We start from the raw sequence: 25,987 nt of genomic DNA, 5'->3' as shown, positions 1-25,987 counted from the left end.
CCGCCGCCCACTGCAGGGTTAAACTACCCGACGGCCGCGCGCCCGCGCCCTAGTGCGCATGTGCGGGGTCGCCGCCGTTGGGAGACCAGGAAGGCGGGGTGCGCGAGAGCAGGAGGAGGAAGGAGGCGTGCGTGGACCGGAGGAGGGAGGAAGCGGCCGCACGCGACGGAACAGGTAAGAACGAGCCGCGGGGGGGCCCGGAGCTAGGGGGACGGCGGCGGTTACGACCGGCGCCGTTACAGTCTTTAAATTTAGTAAATTGCAGCTGGACAATGAAAGTTGGTGGGAAGCTTTGATTGTAATTTAATTAAAAAAGGAAATATAACAACTTTGAGTTGATAAAAGTAAAATAATGACATTTTAATCAATTTCTACTTTACGAACAGTCACACCTGGGCCATGCAGATCTGATGGGACCACAGAAGACCCCAGTAGACGGTGGCCTCGTTATAGATTTTACATCGGGGTCCAGTACTCCCACAGGTGAAAGAGGTCTCTCTATAGATAATCTCTTTAACATGAGGGCTTTCATAAGAATTAGCTAATCACCATGGGTTAGGATCCCGAGACCCCCGGCAAACAAGCAGTCACTTCAGTCTTACATGGTGATGACCAGATAAATGACTGTCCATGTAATAATTGCATAGAAGAATCCACTAGATTCAGAGCTGATATATCATTACCATACGTTACATATTGAAATTTATATGGGGTCAACTAGTCCAGGTAACGGAAAATACAATAGTCCTCATTTTCAGCTTTGTGCCTAGGATGAAGGATTGTATGTAGGTTCTCCAAGAAAAAAAAAAAAGAAGTGATCATAATTTATTCCGTCGAGAGCACCTAATATTTTGACGCAGAAACTCTTGAAGCTCTGACCAACTAGTTTCTTGTGCTCTACAATGTGGCAGAAGTTCTCCACCCCAAGTCAAAGGAAGTGGGAAAAATGGAGACTGCGATACTGGACAGAAAGGGGAACCCGGAGGCTCTAGAAGATGTCCCGCTCCCGGATAACATTGCACATACACGTCCTTCTTGCCATACTTTTCTGCCCGGGATTTTGCTTCCCTAGCAAAGAACAAACTGTTGTAATTCTGGTCTTTATCTCCTACCATAAAGAGGATGGGGCCTCTGGCTTTCTCCAGTGGAAGTATAGAGTCCTTGTATTCTGGTTTTCTTGGATCATCCATTGAGTTGGCAACACTGAGGGATGCAAATTGTGTGATCAGAAGTCCTTCCACTTTGTAGGGTATGCCATTCACAGTGAGATCACCATAAACTAGATTGTTGCCATTCACAGCATTGGTTCCATTGATGCATACTGTAGCAGCGACCTGAGGCAGGTAGGACGCCATTGCCAAAGCCATTTCCGCTCCTTTACATATACCGACCACTCCAACTCCATCACCTGACACCTAAAAAGTAGAATATATGGTGAAATTGATTCATATATCTATGTATAGGGGTATGATGTGGGGGACATTGATACTGGAATTGTCTTATGGAAGTTCATATGGTGTTAACATGATCATTCCCTCAAAACTATCTCATCTTTAAAAGTTGCATCTTCCAATCATATATTTTCTCTTTAATATTTGCCACATATAGACCGGCAAGATCAATGTCTGGCCATGTCATACATGGACTGGACTATTAGAGAGAAAGCAACTCTAAATTAAGGTCCTTTTTTGGATGATCCCCTTGTATTATGTCATGTACCTTAATAATCTCAATAGGACAACCCCTTTAATGCTAGTATGTAAATGCATTGTCTAATTTTAGAAAACACATTTTCATTTATCCGGTTACGAAATTCTGTTGGATGGTTCCTTTGTTTAAGAACCTCAGCTCTTGAATACAGCTAAAGAGTAAAAAGTTGAGAGAAAGCTGGGAGGACAAACAAGCTTAAAATGGCGTAATCCAGACAACAGCGTCCTAGGTGGCGTGACTGCTCGCCTGATAATGTGAGAAAGCACAACATGTAAGAAGGCTCAGAGTACAAATCCAGCTTCTGCTCCGCAAGTTGGAGAATCCAAAGTAGAAATCAGATATAGTAGATGCAGATGTGGTTTTATTTTTAACGCGTTTCAAAGTATCTAACTTCTTAGTCAGGAGAAACCACAGAAAGTCAGACTTTGGAACGCGTTAAGGATAAAACCGCAATTATTCTACAATACTCTCTGGATATCTTTATTTAATACCGACCTGCTGCCTTGCATACCAGCATCTGCTATATCTTGGAAATTTTGGTATGTTGAGTCTTCAACTTATTGGCATGTGAGCTCTTCAAAGGAGCCCATACTGTTTAAGACTTAATCCTACAGAAAATAGGGAAGCCAGGTAAAATAAATATACTTTATTAGATCAAAAGGATAAAAACCTCTTACATAAAGTGACTTTTTAAGGAAGATACAAGTTGCAAAATAAACTGACTGCAAGGAAAGCATACCAAAGCCTAAAAGATCACTATCCAGTGGCGTAACTACAAAGTTAGGGGCCCCGGTGCAAACTTTCAAAAGGGTCCCCCCATGCCAAAATATTTTCCACCTCTGCCATTCTGAATAAAATATATTTCACACACACACATACACACACCCTCCATCCTGGTATATATGTGCCTTATCCTGACCCCATTCTGGTATATATATATATTGCCCATTCCGTTATTTATCCCTTGTCCGGTGCCCCATCCTGGTATATATTTGTCCTCCATTCTGCAGTTATTCTGTAATGTATAAAAGAAAACAATTATACTCATCAGAGGCTTACACAGAAGTCATGGGGATCAATATAAGAAGTATATTGCACCCCCATTGTCCTCTATATAATATACTGAACTGTTATGAATGGGTCACCGAGGACAAAAAAACCAAAACAAGCTAAGTCACAGAAAACCAGAGAGGTTGGTAACTATGCAGATTGCAGATCCCTGATCTTAACCACACAACTAGCAGCAGCCATGGAGCGTACCTACGATGGTCCTAGACGCTTTGTCACAGCCGGAGGACTAAATAAGCCTGAAGCAAGACAAGGGGAAAACTAACTGCCCCAGAGCGGACCCCAAAGGAAAGACAGGCCCCACACATGTATTGACAGTGAAACAAGATGAAAGCACAAACACAGGCAGGAAAATAGGCTGAGCAAACGATGGGGCCCAAACTAACAAGAAAGGATAGGATAGGAAAGACACTGTCTGCAATCTGTAAAAAACCCTACAAAAGTAAAGTCCAACACTTTTGATAGGAAAATTAACCCTGAAGTCACTAGACTTCTCCCACTATATCAGCACAATGAAATATTCTGAGACAGAGCAAAAAGAGGCCAATCTAATAAGGGACAAAAAGCAAATTGGCAAATACAGATAAATAAGAGTGGAAATTTAGCGCAGCCGGGGCTGGCTGACCACACAAAAAACTGAATAGACCAACAAAATCAAGTGTGAACATTAGCAGAAAAACTTAGCTTTAGATAACTGGAACAGAGCTGAAAACCAAGACCTGACAAGCCAGAAGGAATCACCAGCTCCAGAATAGGGCGACGGCTGTCTTAAATCCAGTCTGAGATTCCTGAGGTCCAGTCATCCTCATTATCAGGTGGCAGATCTCTACTGATTAAATCAGCCTCACTACCTCCTGTTACCACCAGAGGGAGCCTGGAAGGAGAACTCACAACTGGTGGACCAGAAAATGAACTCACAACACTGGACAGTTCATAGTCATCCATGTGGTATAATCAAATGCACCTCCGTAGTCATCCACAAAGTATAATGTAAAGCCCATAGTACTTCATAGTGCTAAAATGTACCTTATGGTTGTCCTATAAAGTATTATGCACCACAGTCACATATAGTATAATGCAGCAGCCCCATAGGAGTATAAAATGCAGCAGCCGCATGGGAGTATAAAATGCAGCATGTTCTGTCCCCACATGAGGCGAATGGAGGTGTAGATTCCTTCCTTCCGATTCCTCAATGCAGAGCAGACAGGACCATTGTTGCTGTTTTGCTGTTCATGCGTCCGGAGAGATGATACACACCAGATATTGTGAAGTCCAGACTTGTTTATTGGAAATCTGGATATACAGCGTATGATTAGTAATGCAGTACTTCTCCAGAAATGCAGGTGTAACAACCCAGGTGGTAGAGCAATGTGTGTGCAGCAAGGTGTGCAGCAAGATGATTCAGCAAATTGTGAGTGTGTGGTCAAAAAACTGATGCCTTCCACAGCCTGGTAAGCGTGTCTCTCCCGGGTGAAGATGAAACTAGTAATGGCCACCGGCAGGAAGAGAAGGAGTCACTGACCTGGAAGTGGGAGGCATGTACTAGAATTAAATCAGCTGCAGACTGCTATACAGAAAAAGGACAGCAGGTGGCAGCAGACCAAATGCAAAACTGAACACAAAGAATGGTAACATAACACAATTATATAAGCATACAATGATAACGTTAGATGGAACAGCACACAGCAGCCGCATGGGCATACAAAATGCAGCAGCCCCATGGGCGTACAAAATGCAGCAGCCCCATGGGCGTACAAAATGCAGCAGCCCCATGGGCGTACAAAATGCAGCAGCCCCATGGGAGTATAAAATGCAGCAGCCCCATGGGAGTAAAAAATGCAGCAGCCCCATGGGAGTAAAAAATGCAGCAGCCCCATGGGAGTAAAAAATGCAGCAGCCCCATGGGAGTAAAAAATGCAGCAGCCCCATGGGAGTAAAAAATGCAGCAGCCCCATGGGAGTAAAAAATGCAGCAGCCCCATGGGAGTAAAAAATGCAGCAGCCCCATAGTAGTATAAAATGCAGCAGCGCTATAGCAGTATAAAATGCAGCAGCGCTATAGCAGTATAAAATGCAGCAGCCCCATAGCAGTGTAATGCATCCCCTCCTCCCCCCACCCCCATACTAGTATAATGCGCCCCCATACCTGTATGATGTGCCCAATACCATGGCTTTCCTTACCTGGCTGAGCTCCAGCGACGTCCTCATCCACGATTCAGCTGAGGCGTGCAGCATCATTCCAGCGTATGTCAGTGACGTCATATGTCGGCGATGTGTGCACTGACGTCAGCTGCCAGCCTGTGATTGGCCGGCGGCTGTTAACTGTTGCTGTGCAGGAGGAATCTTCCGCATGGCAACAGATTTTAACTGATCTTTTGTTGGAGGACGTGCGATCAGTTACTGAAGCAGCAGAATCCTGCCGCTGCGGGCCGGTGAGCTGTAGGCCCCCTCTGCTCATCAGGCCACATACGCCAGTAAGGGCAGTAATGCCCTGATGGCGGCCCTGGCTGGCAGCATGTATTGTGGTATATGTGGTCAGCACACATTCTGTTGAAACTTTTGCTGGTGTCGGCGTGCCTTTGACCTACCGGGCCCCTGACCCGCTGGGCGCGGTCGCAGTGGAGACCGCGGTAGTTAAGCCCCTGTCAGTATCCTAATAGGCATTTATTCAAAACCTAATTAGTACAGGGTCAATCTGAAAACCAAGTTTTTGTAAAATTGTTGAGCATAAATCAATGAATATCAGTAGAAATCTACAGATGCCAATGTCTAATTAAATTATAACTAAATCAGTCCCGCAGGCTCTTATATATATATATATATATATATATATATATATATATATCCAATGGCATGTGGGGGTTCCCTACTAAGACCAAGTAATTATGTGCACATTAGACAGTCTAGCAGCAATCTGTGCATATATTCAAACAGAGGTGTATCTTGATTCCTGGCACCAGGGGCAAGAATTTGGTTCGGCGCCCCCCCCCCCCCCCCCACACCATGTACATATGCGACTTGCACAATTAGCCATGTACCCAGGAGCTGCTCTCCCTAATGCTCTCAATGTTCAGTAAAAAACTGAGAGAAGCAAGAAGAGAAGCTCGTCAAGTATGAAAATCGCATATGAGTGAAGTGTCCATGTGATGACTACTGGAACCTGCAGAGCTGAGTCCTGACATTGCAGCTTCTGAATTCTCACAACTAATGCACTGCCCTCATTTAGGATTCTCCTTTGCCGATGTACAGTCATGTCAGCACAAGTATGTGATTTATATACTTCTGGCCACATTCCGACTAGACGTGCCCGGCCTCGCTCCGTTCATTTTCATTGAGTGAGGCCACTCATGTCTAGTCAGCATGTGACCGCATGTATGTAAATTACCGGCACGAGAGAATCCTGACAGCGTTCAGTGAGCACTGTGAGAATTCTGAAGTCTGCAGTCACATAGAATGACTGCAGACTCAGCACAAACCTGGAGAACCCCTGTAGTGTTCCTAACAAATAAAAACATGAGAATTAGTCAGTAGCACAAAACATTTACATCCAAGTACTTCATAGATGACGTCTCTGGAGTTGTTCTCCTTTTCTTATTGTCCAGACCCCATGATGAGTTTTCTCATCCACAGCGGCCTCTGCAGACTTTCATCTTCTCCGGTCTTCTGCAGCAAATCTCCACACGATCCCCTTAAAGATAGAAGTGTCATTATAATGCCCCTGAATAAAAATGTCTGCAATATACTGTCGCCTCACACTATTCCCCTCCCTCCTCTAACATCCCTCTATTCACCATACATACTGTCTCATCAGATATTTGCCCTCTCACTCTCTATACTGTCTGCTCACACATACCCTTGACTCACCATACTGTGTCCACATACATTAACCCGTTCGCTCCCTATACTGTCTGCACCCAACCCCCATACTGTTTCTTCATACATACTCTGTGTCCTCAAATCTCCCCACACACAATGTGTCTGAGGGATTTGGAGTGGGGATGGGGGGGGGGGGGGGGGGGAATTTAAATACCCCCCCCATCCACACTCCAAATCCCTCACACACATTAAGTAACCCCCCATCCACACTCCAAATCCCTCACACATTAACTCCATCCCCACTCATTAACCCCCCAGACAATAACCCCCATCCCCACTCATTAACCCCCTGTCCCTACTCCGAAATCCCCCAACACATTATGTACTCCCCACTCCAAATCCCCCACACATTAACCCCATCCCCACTCATTAACCCCACTACAAATTAACCCCATCCCCACTCATTAACCCCTATCCCCACACATTAACACCACCCCATCTTCGGTGGTTTCTTCAGCTCCACATTGGAGCACACTTACCACGAGCGCTGAGCGTTCGCTCTGGGCGCTGGGGAGTGACGTCAGCAGCGTAATCACATGACCTGATCACACTGCTGACGTCGCTCTGGCCCGGACGCCAGTACAATTGTTCCCTGGGAGCCAGCACGCGCAGGGAACAGCTAACACCGAGAACCACCGACTCTCAGGCCAGGGGGGGGCAGCAGAACGCAGCCGCCAGGGAGGACACTGCGGACCACTGTCTTAGGCGGCCCGGACTGCGCCCACTGCCAGCTGCGCCCGGGGCAGCTGCCCCGGCTGCCCCCCCCTAGATGCGCCCCTGTATTCAAATATAATGTACGAGGGGAGATATGTGTCACTGCGCATGTTGGTGTCAGTGATATGAAACGAGGATATTTTTCCTGCATCTGTAGATTTCTACTGATATTCATTGATAATTTATGCTCAAAAATTTTACATACATTGGGTTTTCTGATTGACCCTGTACTAATTATTAGGTTTTGAATGAATGCCTATTATGATCCTGATCTTTTAGGCTTTAGTATGACTCCACTGCAGTCAGTTTATTTTACAACTTGTATCTCCCTTAAAAAGTGTTTTTATGTAAGGTTTTTGATCTATTAAAGTATATTTATTTTACCTGGCATATGCTTCTCTATTTCCTGCAGGATTTTGTATTGGTGGAAGTGCCTTAAACCTAGTCCTGTAAGTAGGTGAATCTGCTTAAGACTTGTTGATGTGTTTCTAAGCAAGGAGGAATCTAAACTTACTTTTGGATGATTACATAGAAACTGAGCGGCTTCTTCAAAATATTTTAAATCCACTTCACCGAGGAAACTAGGCAAATCATCATAAGCAAAATAAGCCAGGGCAAGAGAGGCAAAACCACGGCTGGCCAGAAGGCTACTGCGAAATTCTAGTAGACCACCAACACCTCCAAACATGTCAATAACTCCCGGAAAGGGTCCTTCACCTGAAGAGAAGATGGAAGGGTAAAATAAATGGATTTCAACCATATGAATAGAAGGACTGTGTGAGGCAGTGAGAGGGATCATATGCTAGGGTCAATATGTGTCCCCCAGGATGCGGATGGAGTCCTATTAAACCCGCTGGAGTGCCTTGTGTCCACAGCAGGATGCCTGTGATTCACAAGGCAAAATAAAAGGAAGACTGGATTGGATCCAAGTAGTGACTCAGTCAGACTTTTAGTAAAACTCGTTAAGGGCTTTTATTTTTAGACAGATTTGCAGGCTTGGTAGTGGGGCGAATCCCTCCCTTCAGCCTGGGCTTTGGAAGTGGCTCTATGGCCATAATTCCATTTAAATCTGTCAGTTTGGTTTTGAGTCCTTGCTGACCCTTTCCCGGACTGATCATGTCAAGGGTTAACTTTGCCTGGCCTCGTTTTGGGTTCAAGTCTGCTATTTCTCCCTGCTGCGTCCTGCAGGTCATGTCAGTTATATTTTCTGCCTACGACGTGAGCATCTGACTCTGGTAATACCCTGATTTGTCCTGCTGTGCTTTCTGACCTTGCCCGTGTATGTTCTTCCCGTCTTACAGGAAAGATATACATCTTTGTACCGTGTTAGCCAGTAGATGGAAGAATATTTAGAACTGAGAGTCCTCAGTGGTTGATACCTTTTAATGGCTAACTGAAAAGATGGTAACACATTGAAAGCTTTCGGGACTACTCAGTTCTCTTCATCAGCCTAGACTAATACAAAATCTGAAGAATCACATATTTGTACACAAAACAGCACAGAAACAATGCAATAGATAAGACAAGTGATGTGAAGCAGAATTGTCATTATGGGAGAGGGACAGACAAATATTAGACTAGTTCATAGATAAGAGTGTGAAATTGTTATTGCCCTCTTATTGGGGTCTGGTTCTGTGCTGTGTGATGACCCCAGAAGGTCTGAAGAGCAAATTCCTTAATTGATGTAAAAAGACATAAATCCATGTGACACGTTCATTCCTGCACTGAGTGTCAAAAGCTGTCAAATTTGTACTCCCAGACTCTCCTGTCTCTCTGAGACTTGAAGTTACCTTTTAATACAAGTAATTTAATGTCCATCATGCTATGACCTGGGATAGAAAAATGTTTTGCCACAGGTAGATCCATTCTTTTTTCTCTTATTGTGTGACCATGAGAATTCATCCTTGTTCTCAGTTTTTGCCCTGTCTCCTCCACATACAGACCCCCAGTTGGACATTTGGTACAAATAATTAAGTACACCACATTAGATGTAATGCAGCTGAAAGTACCTGGGATCTTGTAGTCCTGATGTGAATTGGGGATCTTTATCTTGTCCGTGGTCATTATAAATGGACAAGTTTTACATTTTTTCTGGTTGCAAGGAAAGGTTCCTGCAGCTGTTGGAGAGGACAGGGAGCTTCTGACAATGATGCTTCTCAAATTTGGGGGCTGCCTAAAACACAGCAGTGGGGAGGTCAGGAAATATGGATTGTAATCGGGCATCTTTTTGTAGTAAAGGTTGTAATTTCCGTGCAGCTCCCCTTAGCACCTCCAGATTTGGATTGTAGGTGACCACTAGAGGCACCCGGTTATTTTCATCTTTAGCTTTGTAAAGTAGCAGTTGATTCCTTGATATTCTGGTGGCTCTTGAAATTTGGTTTTCAATTGTTCTTGGATGGTACCAACCCCATGGATAGAGACAAACACCTTGATCACCTCAGAAAGAACTTTTTGAATTAGGGCTACCATCCAGCGATCTGTGCAGGGTGAAGATGAAAGACTTCACCTAGAGGCGTCACTGGCGAGTCAGTGTGTTACTTATACACTGATACTATCTACAGTGGTCCTGTGTACAATGTCACCAGTGATCACTGTATTACCTTTACACTGATACTGCACACTAACTACAGATCTCCTGTGTATAATGGCACATATGGTGATATTAGTATTGTGGGCTGGTTTTTTTTTAAATTTTTTTATTACTGATCAGTATTGTAGTATTCAGTCACAAAGTGGCGGTAATATGTTGTCCGGCCATGGTGTGGCAGTATTTGTTCCTTGTATGTGGTATTATTGGACACCATGTGATGGTAATATGTGGTCTGGTCATGGTGTGGTGGTATTTGTCCCTTGTATGTTATATTATTCGGTCACTGTGGTTTTAATACATGGTCTGGACATTGTGTGGCAGTATTTGTTCTTTGTATGTGGTATTATATGTCACTATGTGGTGGTAATATGGTGTCTGGTTATGGTACAGTGGTATTTGTCTTGTGTGTGACATTATTGGTCATTTTGAAAAATTGAAAAATAAATAAAAATATGCCTAACTTGTATTGGATATTTTAACAAATGTTTCGTAGGTTAGAGTAGAGTAGGGCCCGGCCAAAAAGAGTCTACCTTGTCGTTGTGGCAGAAAAATCTTTTGAACAAAACAAAAGCTGCTGGCTATGTGTGTGATCTGGTGATGGGAACAGTTAATGTGAGATGTGGAGTTTTTCCAAGGGAGAGCGGTGGGACTGTGGACAGTTCGAGGGATGGAGCCTGGGCGGTCCCGAAAATGTTGCCAGTATGGGGTCCCGAAATTCCCTGCTTGTCTGTACTGTGAAGGTTTAAGGGACTCCTACTGACCAGATGTTGGGTTCTTACATCGCAGACTAGTACCATACCAATTATTGCAGTCTTCAGAGTAAAGGGGCATTGTTGTGGTCTCCTTTGATGGAGAAGGGAAGTGGAAAGCACATGCTGCCACTTCCATGCTTTCTAGAGGCACCAACTGCTGAGATTGTTCAGTAACCAATACGGACACCATGCTGTCTGACATAGAAGAGTTGGGCAATAGGGTAGAGGGTAAGAGGAGATTGGGCAGGCAAGCACTTGAGTTATATACGCAGATGTAGAATGGTAGGGTTTTGTAGAGCCGGAGGTCATGCACAGAGATAAGAATGCTTTTACTACTGAGAGGCTTATGAAGATTAAGCCGTCAAGGAGATAACTTAAAGTGAGAGTGCTATTACAAGTGAGAGTCCTGCGGAAATTTAGTAGAAGGGAGAATAAGTTGGAAAGGGGTATTGCAAGCTTATAAATTCCTGTGATCACAGCAGCATCAGCACTGATCTACTGTAAATGTGTTTTAACATGTTCTAAAGTGATTGCATATTGCCAACACTTTGACTGTTGAGGTCCATTAAGTACCCATGCTAAAATAGCCACCACATATTTATGTATCACTCATGGCTTACAACCACCACTAATCCAAACAACCATACAGTATATCAGTACATGGACATGGTTGTTATTACAACTTTATGGCACTTTGCACATTATTACCTACCACATGGAAGAAAAAGTGCACCTCGTACCCGTCCTTCTCTTATTGATATTCTCTGCACTCCGGGAGCAGCGTACCATCTTTCAATGACCTTAGTGGCAGCAGGTAAATCTTCAGGAAGTGGACTGAGTATTAGTGAGGGATATAGCTCCAGATGGACCAAGAAAGGACTTCCCACTACATCACGTTTCATCAGCCTTAGAAATGGGATTGTTGGTTTCAGAGACCAAAATAGGCCCATAGGACACACTCCATTAAAGTCTCCACCAGTGGCAGGAGTTTTCTCCAGGTCTACCTTCCCTTCCAAATTTGTCCTGTAGAAAGCTCTGGAGTGAAATATCTGCCCTTTCTCATCCTTCAGCCATGCTTTTAGAGTGATCATCTGCTCGGGTGGAAGGCCCCATGCTTGGATCTTCACTGGTTCATCCACCAAGGAGATCTCAGGAGAGACTGTTAGACCAACCATATCTGAAGATCAAGGAGTCTTAAATGGGAAACAAGGGCCAAAAAGATACAATGTTAAGTAAATAAAGGCATCAAGACAAGAATTTATTGCTATAGGATTTCCACATACAGGTGCATCTCACAAAACTAGAATATCAAAAGGTTAATTTCAGTTCTTCATTACAAAAAGTGATCTCATTATATAGAGTCATTGCAAACAGAGTGATCTATTTCACATGTTTATTTCTGTTAATGTCGATGATTATGGCTTACAGCCAATGAAAACCCAAAAAGTTGTTATCTCAGCAAATTAGAATAATTAACACCTGCAAAGGCTTCCTAAGCATATAAAAAAGGTCCCCTAGTCTATTTCAGTAGCTCCACAATCATGGGGGAAGACTGCAGATCTGACACATGTCCAGAAGGCAGTCATTGACACACTCCACAAGGAGGGTAAACCACAAAAGGTCATTTCTAAAGAAGCTGTGAAAAAATGAGGATGAATGAACTCATGGACATCAACATCCAACACTGCGGAGACACCATCACATGTTTTTCAATGCAGTGATTCTAGAGCAATGCCCCCATCCCTTATGGGAAATATGCAAAAACATGCAAAACAGAAGCCGCGGAGACACCATCACGTGTTTCTCAACGCAAGCAATGACCAGCCAGGTCTTTGCCCGGGAAGGAACAACCACGGGAAGGGCAGTCTCCAATGAAGGAAACCACCTATGCCAAAACATGGTATCCATCCACGGACAGCTGTTTCGGGGTATTGCCCCTCATGAGTGTGGAGTAGGAAACTGGCTAGTAGGAGCAATGCCTAGTAAAATACTGTGAAAAATGAGGATGAATGAACTCATGGAGATCAACATCCAACACTGCGGAGACACCATCACATGTTTCTCAACACAGTGATTCTAGAGCAATGCCCCATCCCTTATGGGAAATATGCAAAAACATGCAAAACACAAGCCACGGAGACACCATCACATGTTTCTCAACGCAAGCAATGACTAGCCAGGTCTTTCCCTGGGAAGGAACAACCACGGGAAGGGCAGTCTCCAATGAAGGAAACCACCTATGCCAAAACATGGTATCCATCCACAGACAGCTGTTTCGGGGTATTGCCCCTCATCAGTGTGGGGCAAGACTGTAGATCTGAAGGCAGTCACTGACACACTCCACAAGGAGTGTAAACCACAAAAGGTCATTTCTAAAGAAGCTGGCTGTTCACAGAGTGCTGTATCCAAGCATATTAATGGAAAGTCGAGTGGAAAGAAGAAGTGTAGTAGAAAAAGGTGCACAAGCAACCGGGATAACCGCAACCTTGAGAGGATTGTTAAGAAAAGGCCATTCAAAAATTTGGGGGAAATTCACAAGGAGTGGACTGCTGCTGGAGTCATTGCTTCAAGAGCCACCACACACAGATGTGGCCAGGACATGGGCTACAAGTGTCACATTCCTTGTGTCAAGCCACAATAGACAACGCCAGAAGTGTCTTACACCTGGGCCAAGGAGAAAAAGAACTGGACTGTTGCTCATTGGTCCAAGGTGCTGTTTTCAGATGAAAGTAAATTTTTCATTTCATTTTGAAATCAAGGTCCTAGAGTCTGGAGGACGAGTGGAGAGGCCACAATCCAAGCTGCTGGAGGTCTACTGTGAAGTTCCAACAATCAGTGATGGTTTGGGGGGCAATGTCATCTGCTGGTGTAGGTCCATTGTGTTTTATCAAGACCAAAGTCAGCGCAGCCGTCTACCAGGAGATTTTAGAGCACTTCATGTTTCCCTCTGCCGACAAGCTTTTTGGAGATGGTAATTTAATTCTCCTGCAGGACTTGGCACCTGTCCACACTGCCAAAAGTACCAGTACCTGGTTTACACACAACCAGCAAACTCGCATGGCCTTAACCCCATAGAGAATCTATGAAGTATTGTCAAGAGGTAGATGAGAGACACTAGACCCAACAATGCAGACGAGCTGAAGGATGTTATCAAAGCAACATAGGCTTCCTTAACACTTCAGCAGTGCCACAGGCTGATCACCTCCATGCCACACCACACACTGATGCAGTAATTGAAGCCCCGAACAAGTATTGAGTGCATTTACTGAACACACATTTCAGGAGGACAACATTTCAGATTTTACAATCATTTTTCAAGCTGGTTTTATAAAGTATTCTAATTTACTGGAGATATTAACTTTTGGGTTTCCATTGGCTGTAAGCCATAATCGTCAACAGAAATAAACACTTGAATAGATCACTCTGTGTGTAATGACTCTACATGAGTTTCACTTTTTGCATTGAAGAACTGAAATAAATTAACTTAATTTGATGATATTCTAGTTTTTTGAGAAGCACCTGTATTTGCTCCAGCCTCAGTGTCTCCTATAGAATATAAATATACACCTTCAATAGTATTTGCTATGTGATGCATATACACGAGCCCCAGTGCCTCCTATTTGATGTATATGCACATCTTCAGTGTCTCCCATGTGATTTAAATGCTCCATCCCCAGTATCTCATGTGATGTTTGTACACCAGCCCCCATGTCTCCTGTGTAATACATACACACCTTCTTGAGTGTCTCCTATGTGATGTAAATGCTGCAGCCTGTGTCTGCCATGTCATATAGATGCTAGATCCCCAGTGTCTTATCTGATGTATATGCACCAGCCCTAGTGTTTCCTATGTGATGTATATGCTCCAGCATTTCCTATATGGTGTCCAGTGACAAGCAAAAGGGTAACAATGTTTTGAGCTCTTGAGTTTCAGGCTCCATATCTCACCATCCACTACAGCTTCGAACATGAGACTACCATCACTTTATGGACAATCATCTTGGTTATCTCATAGATAAATTTGATTTCCAACTATTTAGCATATGAATAGTTATGCAGATTCTTGTCATGTCACTGCATTATTACGGTTTTGCTCCTGGTTGTGGGAAATTTTTTTTTTTTTTTGCTATATGCTACAATTTGCAACCTGTTCTCACATTCCCTAATAGCTCAGTGTGTTTTAGGTTGATTTGAAACTTGTTTGAAATCGAGGAGAGGCATGGAGAAGATTTCCCAAGACAAAAGAAACAGCATCATCGATAGTGGTCTCTCAGTCAAGAAAGTTGTTTAACTGCATCATGTGAGAGCCATGACAGTTGGAAGAATACAAAATGACATCTGTCCATCCATCCAATAGTCAAGAGGTGAACGTCCAGGCAAAATATCTGGGTCAACAAGTTGGCTCAGGAAAAGGCCTATCAGTTCTGGCGCGACAAACATGGCAGTAGAGGCTTGTATGCTTCGTAATTATGAAATCACAGATGTTCAGGCAAGCACTGTGACGAACGTTACACAAATCTGGAATGGTGGCTTGAAAAAAAGTGAAGAAGTCTCGACTTCAAAATTGTCATAAGAAGCATCTGCTCGAGTTTGCAGAAAAGTAGACATTAGAAGATTTGAAATGGGTGATGTGGAGTGATGAGACAAAAGTCAATAGATGAGGTTCTGATGGGTGCAAATCGGTGTGGAAGAAATAAGGGGGAAAAAAAAAAAAAAAAAAAGACGAACGGATCAAGAAAATTGAAGAAACTGTCAAGTTCGGTGGATGAAGCTTTAGGATATGGGGTTGTTTCAGAGCCAAAGGCATTGTATACTTGACCAGGATCACTGGTGGTCCCAATGCTGAGTTATATGTAGTGTATCCTACAAGGCGGGTTACTTCATACACTCGAGTACTATGGGTAGGAAAAAGACGACAGTGTTCCTGCAGAACGGCCCAATTGAACACTTGTGGGTAGAGGCGAAGAAAAAAAAAGTATACAAACTCAAGTGAGGCGAACAGTATACACCAACTTTGGGAACATATAAAGAGACTTGGGATTAGATTTAAGTCAAGAGATATTTGAATCTGATCGAGAGCTGCCCAAAAGGATTTAAACATTGTTACCCTTTTTCTTGTCACTGTATATCAGATTTAGGGTGCTATTATCCTTAAGGCCGGAGTCATACTGGCGAGGAATACGGGCGAGTGAGAGGCGCAAAAAGCACGCATTAGACACGGAGAAATGATTTTCTATGGGGTCACTCGCACCAGGCGTATATTTCTCATCCGTATCCTACGCTCCGTGCCAATCGCAGCATGCTGCGATTGTCAGCATACTATGCCCGTAGTACGCCAATGCAAGTCTATGGGTGCGCAAAAAATACGGATTACACACGGAACACACGTGTGACCTGCGAGAAATACGCAGGTCTTTTGGCTGGCGACAGGAAATGGGCCAATCCATCATCAGGAAGCCTAGGCATGCAAATGAGCTCAAAAACCACTCCAGACATCCAGGAAGTACGCCTCCACGGAGTACAGCAGCAGCATGGCGTCCACATACATTAAGGTTCAGATGCTAATTGTGCTGGTGCAGGAGCGTCCCGAAATATGGGACCCACGCGATGCAAATTATGCGAACCGGACAAGAAAGGAGGCGTCATGGAGGCGCATCTGTCGCCAGATGTACCATGACTTTGGTGACAGACCACGTGATGAGCAGCATAAAATTCGTAAGTGCAACCATAAAAACATCATTAACCTTAGCGCGCGCTAAAAAATGATTCTACAATCAGCACCTCCCTTCCTGTGCATGTACTTTTATTAGCCTCATGAAGCCGTTACATTTGGATGTGACACGTGGCTTCACACAGCCATAATTAGGGGTTAGGCCACAAGCTCCTCATCCCTCCTAGCCAATAAAATTAGTTTAAGTGTAGCTAATGAGACCCTGTGTATCGGCCCAATTACATATGCCACCATGGGTAGAACGCACACCCCAGAAGGCCCCATGCCTAGACTACTGTTAGAAAATGTGACCTCTCAAATATGTGATTTTGACAATCTTTCCTGTCACATTGCAGTGGAAGATGTGATGAAACGCTGGCGAAGCATCCGAGACCAGTTCCGCCGGGAACGGCAGCAGCGGTCCAGGAGTGGGGATGCTGGACATGTGAAAAGAAAATACATATACTATGACCGGCTGAACTTCATCGCCCCAATTCTGGATCTGAGACCGTAAGTACATACCTCACACCACATTACACAGATACTTTACAGGGACAAAAATATTGATGTATTTTTGCCTCTGTTCTATTTCATAACAGAACTCAATCCAACCTTACGGATCGAGGAACGGCCTCAGACAGAGCCCATTATAGATCCTGTAGGGGATGAGGTGGCTGGCCCATCTTCTCCCCCTAAAAGAAGGATGGCTGAAGATGAGGCATCACAAGACCACACAATGGCTGGCCTACACACAACACCACCAGGACGGTCTGCTGCTGCCACCTCACCCATCCTGGAAGAGCCGGGCAACTTGAGCAGCAGCCCAACTGCCCAGATCAGGTCCTCCCCACAGGCTGCTCTAGCATCACGGCGAACAAGAAGGCGCCAGGTCACTATTCAAGAGAGCAGGACCAATGTGGACACAGGAGTGCTCAATTATTTGTCCAGAGTAACTACAGATGATGGGGAGGAGGCCTATGCACGTAGCCTCACCCTTTATCTCCGTGCCCTTACCCGTGAGGTCAGGCTCCGTATTAGGGGATGTATTCAGATCCTGCTTGATGCAAGCACCCCCCCCCCCCCCAATACCCCATATGAGGTTTTTGAATTTCTGGAGAGGTGGCAGCTCTCACCACGAAATTTAATGCGCATGAGACCATCCACACAGATGCTTGCTCAAGCAGGGTCTGAACAGCCCCTAATACGTGGGCCAACACCTCAACCCCTTCCTCCCCCAGCCCCAAATGTCTTCCTCAAGCCAACCCCACCAATATGGCCACTTGTACCCACCCAGTGTTGGAGGCTGGTCCCAACCTGGTTGGGGACAATCTGGCTATCTTGGTGGGTATGAGCCATGGGCCTACCAGAGCCAACAAGAAGCCCCTCACCATCATCATTACTCTGGCCAGTATCCCCAACTGTCCCAGGAGGCTGGACAATTCCAGCATCATGGGCAACAGTATGGCCCCACACAGGGCGATGTTGGCCACAATGTCCAGCAGCACCCACAGGCTGTTCTTCCACGTTCCCCTTCCCCAACATATGAGGATTTATGATTCTGATGGGTGGAGATGTCCAGTGAGATGTAACTGGTGCTCCTAATATAAATGAAAAAACAGGTGGTGTTCTCCTTCACCAACATTTAGAACATAATTTAACATTCACATTTTTAAACAATGTTTTCCAAACATATGAAACAATCCATCATGACAGGCAACGCTACCTCACGCCTTTCAGACAGATATTACATGTGTGTAGAAAAGAGAATATTTAAATGCGCTATACTGTAAAATGAAAGGATGAAAATACACTACTCACTTGCTAACGCCTAGGAAAGGCGTGCTCGCCTTAGTTAAGTAGTCACCTTTTTTGTTAGCAATCTCTAGTAAAAAAATTCTAGGCGACCAGCATTCAGAATATCACGCTCTCTCTATGTCTTAACAAGTGAGTATTGTATTTTCATCCTTTCCAGTATAGCATGCTTAAATATTGTCTGTTCTACAGACAGGTAATATCTGTGTGAAAGCTGTGAGGTAGCCTTGCCTGTCATGGTGGAATCTTTCTATGATTGGATAACATTATGAGGAAATGTGAGTGTTATCTTGTTGCCTTTATTTTGGTGATGGAGCTCACCTTTTGTTGGCAAATCTATGTTAATCTAGTCATGCAGCAATGTTGTTATTGCCTAATGTTTGTTGCTGTTTTGTTATGTAATGTTAATTTTACAAGTTAAAGAAGGCACAAAGGGTCATTTTGGCCATTGCCAAATTTGTCTTATGGCGATATTATGTTTGCCTTTAAGCAAAACAAAAAAAAAAAAAAAAGGCAAAACTAAAAATTTGTCTACTCTAGTTAACGTATCTGTGTGATTTTTCACAATCCCCCACAACATACTAACAGACACCAACCAATGCAATGAAACACTCATAGAATCATAAAGGCTTGAGTAATATATATTTAGACACACTTAAAGAAACAAATTATAACATAGACACAGCATGCTCTTGCCAAGAAGTTGCCCCGTCAGGTGAGATAAAGTAATTAGTGAAAATATCACGCACTTTTAGGCCAGAGAGCGGTCTACGTTGAGGGTTCATAGGTGGTCTCACCCTGCGCACAACACCATCAGAGGAGGAACAATCATGTATCCTGGTAAAGTTATGCAGAACAACACAGGCTTTCACAACTTCATTCATATTTGCTCACTCAACTGAATGGCAGACTGGAGTACCCGCCATTTGGCACAAAGAATCCCAAAAGGAACACTCTACCAGTCGCCTAGCACGTGATAGGCGCAAGTTAAAAATTCTGCGCCTGTGGTCAAGGTTGCGCCGGGGATATGGCCTCATTACATTGCGTGATAACTGAAAGGCCTCATCTGCCACAAGGACATAAGGGACTGATTGTTCGGGGGAGCCTGGTAGCTGGCGTGGTGGTGGTAGATCCAACTGGTTGGTGCGTAGCCGCCGAGCCATTATGGAAGTATTGAAGACTCTAGAGTCTCCCGTCCTTCCATAGGCCCCAATGTCAACAATTATAAACTTGTATTGAGGGTCTACCAGAGCCAACAATACAACAGAAAAGTATTGTTTATAATTGAACAATTGGGAGCCAGAGTTCGGCGGCTTACACACCCTGATATGTTTGCCATCCAGGGCCCCAATACAATTTGGAAACTGGCAGTCCTCCTCAAAGTCCCTTGATATCCTTAACCAGTCTTCCATCCTGGGCTCGGGCATGACCACTTGATGGAGTCTTGTCCAGATTTGTGCACATGTAGACCTCACTGTGCCTGAAATGGTTGACTTTCCAATGAGAAACTCATGGTGGAGGGCGGCATAAGACAGGCCAGTGGACAGGAAGCTGTAGAACAACAGAAAGAGTAAAGTTTAGAATGGCTAAAGTAAAAAAAAAAAATCAGTTACATGCCGACCAAACTTGTTAGGAAATGAGAGAGAAGAACACACACATATTTGGTGGCACAATGACTAAGTGATATGCAGGACATATTAGATGTAACATTCTGCTGTGTCAGGTGAAACATATTTGGAGTAAGATGAGGGCATTAAACTTGGTCCAAGATGGCCAAAAAAAACATACTTTAGCCCACACATTATGAACATAGAGAATGTGGTTGTGTAGTACATACCGTATTGTGAGTAGAAGTCGCTCCTCTGCAGATATGGCTTTGCGCATCCTTGTGTCCTGAAAGTGCGCCCTGGGATCACCTGTCTCCAAGAGTCGATCAAATGTGGAAATGCTGATGCGACAGTACTGGTAAAATTTATCCGGATGCTCCCGCAGAGAAGAATAGAGGCGGTGAAAATGACCTCTTGTGAGTCGTTGCCTCAAAACTGAATGGACCCACATGCGTCTCCTCCTCCGCGGATCCACTATCACTGGGTATGGTTGCCCAAAGCGATGTGACAAAAGCCAGGTAAAGAGAACCTGCTCGGTTGTATTGAATCTCAGACCCTCTGCCATGCTGCACAAAGAACACCAACACACCTCGTGAAGGCAAGGTGACAAATGGACAGAATGTAGGCAGCCACCTGTTTCTGAGTGTCTAAATAGGGTGCAGGCTAATGATTTAAATTGTTTGCAGGCCTCAAAACCGTTAAATGTCCATTTTGCAAGGCTGCGAGAAAATCTCGACATACGGCTTGCATACGGATGCCACATGGATTACATACGGATGCACACATGCGCAACCTCACCTTGCTTACGGATGACCTACGGAGCACTGTTTAGGGGTCATTCATCCGTATTATGCATGTAAACTACGGACCGTATTTTGCGCAGGTTAGTGTGACTCCAGCCTTAGTCTTCAGGAGCAAGAAAACAGTAGAACTTTTAATTTCTGTGTACCCAGAGACTAAAACGATATACCATCAGAAAGAGAACAAAATAAAATAAGAAAAAAGATCTAATATCGTACAGAGATGCAAACTGTTGAATGCCATTCATTGTAGTGTGCAAGAATAGAGTTTCCCTTTTACCCCTTCACTCCGCAGCCCAATTTCATTTCCAGTTTTACCTCTTCTTCCCAGAGCCATAACCATTGTAGTTTTCTATTCAGTTAGGCCGGTTTCACATTTGCGCTTTATAGCGCAGCGACGGCCTGCGCACGGCCGCCGCTAAGCCCCGCCCACCCCTTCCGGTCATCGCCGCCTACTAGCGCACATGGACGCTTGCGATCTGTGCACCCTATCTTTAGCATAGGGTGCACAGATCGTGCGCTGCGCACTTTTGAAGGTGCGCCCGTGTGCGCCAAACGCAGCATGTTGCATTTCGGCACGCACGGCGCACCTTCAAAAGTGCGCAGCGCACGGCAAAATCCTGCTAGCGCACGGCCAGCGCACCCTATGCTAAAGATAGGGTGCACAGATAGCAAGCGTCCATGTGCGCTAGTAGGCGGCGATGACCGGAAGGGGCGGGCAGGGAGCCGGCAGAGGGCGGGGCTTAGCAGCAGCTATAAAGCGCAAATGTGACACCGGCCATAGACAAATGAGGGCTTTTCTTTTCGTGCAGGTCAACTTGTACTTTTGAATGACACCATTACTTTTACAACATAATGTACTCAAAAACAGGGAAAAAATTCCCAAGTGTGGTGAAAGTGAAAAAAAAAAAAAAAAAAAAAAAAAAGAGCGAATTCTGACTTTTTTTTGGGAATTGTTTTCACGGTGTACGTTTTGAGGCAAAAAAATAACCATGCAATATGATTCTCCTCAGCAGTACGATTGCGACAATACCCAACACGTCCAGTTTTGATGTTTGTTGTTTTTTTTTTTAGTAGTAGTCAAAAAAATTCCTGAGGTTTGCAAAAAAAAAAAAAAAAAAAAAAAGTTTGAATTGGCACCATTTTCTGAGACCTGTGACATTTTTATTTTTTATCAGCTGGAGCTGTATGAAAGCTTTTTTTTTGCAGAGCGAGATGACATTTTTAGTAGTACCATTTTGAGATAGATGTGACTTTTTGACTGCTTGTTAAAGCATTTTGTGGATTAATGGCAACCAAAATGAAAACCTTAACTCTGGCATTTTTTATTTTTTTTTCCCGTTTACGGCGTTATTTATTTTTATATTTTGATAGACATTTCTGAACGCAGCGATACCAAATACGTGTAGTTTCTTTATTATTTTTATTTTGAATGGGGAGAAGGTAGCTGATTTGAAATTTTAGGTTTTTTTCCATTTTTTTTTTTTTACTGATTTTGTTAGTGCTTCAAACTGCGATTTTCCGATTGTGCTATATACAGCAATAGCCATGCTCAACTCGTGATTATTAGCGGCAGGGCCTGGCTGTAATACACAGCTATCACCTGCCGGGTATGGGGTGCGCTCACAACGTGCGTCTGCTCCATACACCCGTATAAATACGGTGCATGTCATTAAGGGTTAAAAGGACCCTGTTTCCTTGGAAAACATGTTTTTTTTTCCCTGCAGATACAGGGTTTAATTCTGCAGGTAAATCACATTCCATTACTTTCTGTCTGCCTTAGGCCGGGATCACACATGCGAGGAATACGGATGAGTCTCGCATGTTAATACCCGACACTCAGGAGCGGAGCGTGCAGCTGCATGTATTGCTATGCGGCCGCACGCTCTGCTCCGAGTGCCGGGTATTAACATGCGAGACTCGGCCGTATTCCTCGCATGTGTGATTCTGGCCTTACAAAGGGTGCGGCTACTGGGAGAACATTAAACTTCTTTCCTCCCGGGAGTCGCCGTCTTTCAGTCACGGGGGCACGGAGCAGATACAACACCGCTCTTTGTACCGCAAGAGGCGACTGTAATCATGCTTGCTCTGATCGACCACTCACTCTGCACAGATGTGTGGCACTATGAGCTGTCAAAGTGGTGAGGCGCGCTATGAGCGATTACTGTAGCCGCTCCATGCCCTCATAACTTAAAGTTGGCAAGCACTGCAGGGAAATAAGTTTCTTTTCTTCCGGTAGCCGCAATTTTAGTACGTTGGCCAGGCAGCATCCAACGTCTGCAGGTAAATAGCGTATTCCGAAATGACAGTTTCCCTTTAAGGAGAATCATAGAATCGTAGAGTTGGAAGGGACCTCCTGGGCCATCTGGTCCAACCCCCTGCTCAAAGCAGGATTCGCTAAATCATCCCAGTCAGATGTCTGTCCAGCCTCTGTACAGTAGTCATCATGGCATCAGCATCCAGGGTCGTCCATCTGGCTAATCGGTACTCGGACGTGTCCGCTCTTCGTCAGTAATTACACTGCCTGCCCATTCATTATAGGATCCAAATCAAAGTACTTGTTCTCACCCACAAAGCTCTCCACAGTGCAGCACCCCCCTACATCTCCTCCCTCATTTCTGTCTATCGGCCTAGCCGATCGCTGCGCTCTGCAAACGACTTTCGACTAACCTCTGCACTAATCCGTACCTCCCGACTCCAAGACTTCTCCCGTGCTGCTCCTATCCTCTGGAATGCTCTACCCCAAGAAATTAGGACTAACCATAATTTGCAAAGTTTCAGGCGCTCCCTCAAAACACATTTGTTCAGAGCGGCTTATCACGTTCAGTAATCAAAGTCATTCTATGTGTAAGTGTGCGTGTGTAGCCCATTCACTATCTCCATCCATCCTTCACTCGCTCAAGATGGCTGGACCTTCATTGTAAATACACCCCTGTACTCTGTACTCTGAAGCAGGAAGACTGCGCGGGACATTGGAGGGTGAGAATAACAATATTTTTTATTTTAAATTCTATTTTTTACAGGGATATGGTAACCAAAGCCCGGAGGACAGTCTCCTCTCCTCCGGACCATGGGTACCATCCGCAATTGTTCTGCTTACTTTCCGCATGGTGTGCACAGCCACATGCGGGAAGTAAGCGGAACAATGCATTCCTATGGGTGCGGGATCGCTGCGATTCCGCAAATTAATGAGCATGCTGCGGTTTTTACCGCAAAGCGATTCCGCCGCGGTAAAAACCGCAGCATTAGCACAGCATTGCGGAATCCCATAGGAATGCATGGGATGCTTATTTTTCGCGGCAAAATCGCGCGGTTAAAACCGTCGCGGAAACGCGAAAAAAACGCCACGTGTGAACTCAGCCTTAGGCTAAGTGCACACGTACTTTTTTGCCCTGTGGATTTTTCCGCACAGAATTGAAGAAATCCGTAGGTCAAATGCCCTGCATTTTTCATGCGGATTTCTTCCTGTTTTTGTGCGGTTTTCTTGCGGTTTTTGTGCAGTCTCCCCCTGCGGATTTGGAGAATGGAGCAGGTGGAAAACCGCACAAAAGAAGTGACATGCTGCATATTTTGAACCACAAGAAAACCGCGTGGAAAAACTTGCAGCGTCTGCACAGCGGTTTTTTTTTTCTATTGACTAACATGCTACTGTACATCACAATGCGGATATAAAACGTTTCTGCGCGGTAAAATCCGCTGGAAATCTGCATCGTGTGCACATGGCCTTAAACTGTAAAGCGCTGCGGAATATGTTGGCGCTATATAAAGATTATTATTATCATGGATCTGGGTAACGTACATGCTGTAGTACAGATGCGGGATAACATTACAAAACAGATCTGGGCCTGACCTTGCCGTATTCTGGATCCGGATGCAATATTCCTGCAGTAGAGTTTATAGGAATCTGCTCAGGAACTGATGGATCTCTCTTGGGGAGAGCAGAACACGTTAGTCCACAGGCTGCAGCTGCAGTGAAATGGAAGGATTGCCAGATCTCATGGTGAGGAAGGAGGAGATTCAGCCCACGCCTCTCATAACACGTGCACAGCTTCAATTTATATTAAAGAGACATAACCCCAATATACAAGCACGTGAGAGCCAGAATTGACAAAACTCCATAGAAATGTGATTATTTCGCATTTTTTGCACTTTTTCATCCATGAAAATAAAAAAAAAAAAAAAAAAGCACAAGTCAGCACTATGTTATTCAATGGGGCAGTGAAGATGAGAATTTTTTTTTTTTCCACTGATGAAATCTGCATTTGATAAAAATCCCAGCACGTGCTAGTTTATGGGCACATGGAAAAAAAATAATCAGATGCCATGCAGAGCCGCAATATAACATCCGATCTTTATGGATAAATTGCAATTCTGTAACATAGGAAACTGTAAATTGTCTTCTAAAAGATTAATAAAAAAAAAAAACAGATTGCATACAGATGATGAATGAAAAAAATAAAAACTAAATTGTCCTACTTTTCAGGATGCTTTTTTTTTTTTTTTGCATACGTGTGAACCTACTTGCCGTATGATTGCATCAATACGAAACTTGTATTTTTATTTATTATTATTATAATCTTAACAGTTAAAAAAAATTTGAACTTATATAGCAAAAAATTGGCTTGTGTCTTTTCCCCAACCCCACAATTTCTTTGTATTTTAGGCAAAAAAAAATATATTTTCATCTTTTATATTTTACAAATTGCAAAAAGGAAAATGGGTCAATGCAAATGTTTGAGCGCCCCTCCAAAAAAAAAGAGGAGCAGTATTTACCTGTCCGGGTCACAGATACTAATGCACTATTAGGATGCCGCAAACCCACTTAATAAAGATGGAGGCAGCACAGGTGAGAAATACTGGTGAGACAACCACTCACAACCTACCAAGTCATGGAGCGGATGATTGCTTAGTATTAACAATGCACACAAGCGGCTTTTAATGGTCTTCTAATAGATTAATAACTGCTGCTGTAAGAAAAACGGATTGTATACGGATGATGAATGAGAAAAAGATTGTGATAGCTGAAAAACGGGGTGCTACTAGGTACTAACCATGCAAAGTGCCCAAACTTTTGCATCGGCCCATTTTCCTGTTTGTAAGTTTTAAAATATAAAAGATAAAAATATATTTTTTGCCTAAAATACAAAGGAAATAAGGAAATGTGTCAGCTTTAGCTTTAGGCCTCTTAGAGATCATTTGAACTTGCTTAACTGTTCACATATACACAATCACAATAACAGTAATTTTGACCAGGGGTGCTCAAACTTTTACATGCCGCTGTATGTATGTGTACATATATTGCAATATATATATATATATATATATATATATATATATATATATATATAT

The 25,987-nt window shown here is 43.9% G+C and overlaps 1 protein-coding gene across 2 annotated transcripts; it reads right to left on the bottom strand.

The window, feature by feature from the left end:
• Positions 1-279: 279 nt before the first annotated feature.
• On the bottom strand, positions 280-25,436 carry LOC141097556 (acyl-coenzyme A amino acid N-acyltransferase 1-like). Of its 2 annotated transcripts, none has more exons than XM_073584779.1 (4): positions 25,412-25,436; positions 11,422-11,902; positions 7,882-8,084; positions 280-1,415 (listed from the first exon to the last, which is right to left on the bottom strand). In XM_073584779.1, the coding sequence occupies exons 2-4, from the start codon at positions 11,882-11,884 to the stop codon at positions 819-821; spliced, it is 1,263 nt and encodes a 420-aa protein (XP_073440880.1). In that variant the 5' UTR covers positions 11,885-11,902; positions 25,412-25,436; the 3' UTR covers positions 280-818. The 2 variants fall into 2 exon arrangements, with proteins under 2 accessions (XP_073440880.1, XP_073440879.1); XM_073584778.1 differs by lacking the exon at positions 25,412-25,436 and adding an exon at positions 24,489-24,677.
• Between the last annotated feature and the right edge of the window lie 551 nt (positions 25,437-25,987).

This window comes from Dendrobates tinctorius, unplaced genomic scaffold, assembly GCF_039654945.1.
Source record: "Dendrobates tinctorius isolate UK_male_01 unplaced genomic scaffold, ASM3965494v1 ptg000085l, whole genome shotgun sequence".
In the NCBI taxonomy this organism is placed as follows: Eukaryota; Metazoa; Chordata; class Amphibia; order Anura; family Dendrobatidae; genus Dendrobates; species Dendrobates tinctorius.
This window is presented reverse-complemented; position numbering and strand designations above follow the sequence as displayed.

Excerpts from the sequence above, each read along its gene's own strand:
- LOC141097556 (XM_073584779.1), bottom strand. The coding sequence starts at position 11,884 with ATGGTTGGTCTAACAGTCTCTCCTGAGATCTCCTTGGTGGATGAACCA. Across the intron at positions 8,085-11,421 it reads TGCACTTTTTCTTCCATGTG|GTGAAGGACCCTTTCCGGGA; the intron begins GTAGGTAATAAT and ends TCTTCTCTTCAG. Across the intron at positions 1,416-7,881 it reads TTCTATGTAATCATCCAAAA|GTGTCAGGTGATGGAGTTGG; the intron begins GTAAGTTTAGAT and ends TCTACTTTTTAG.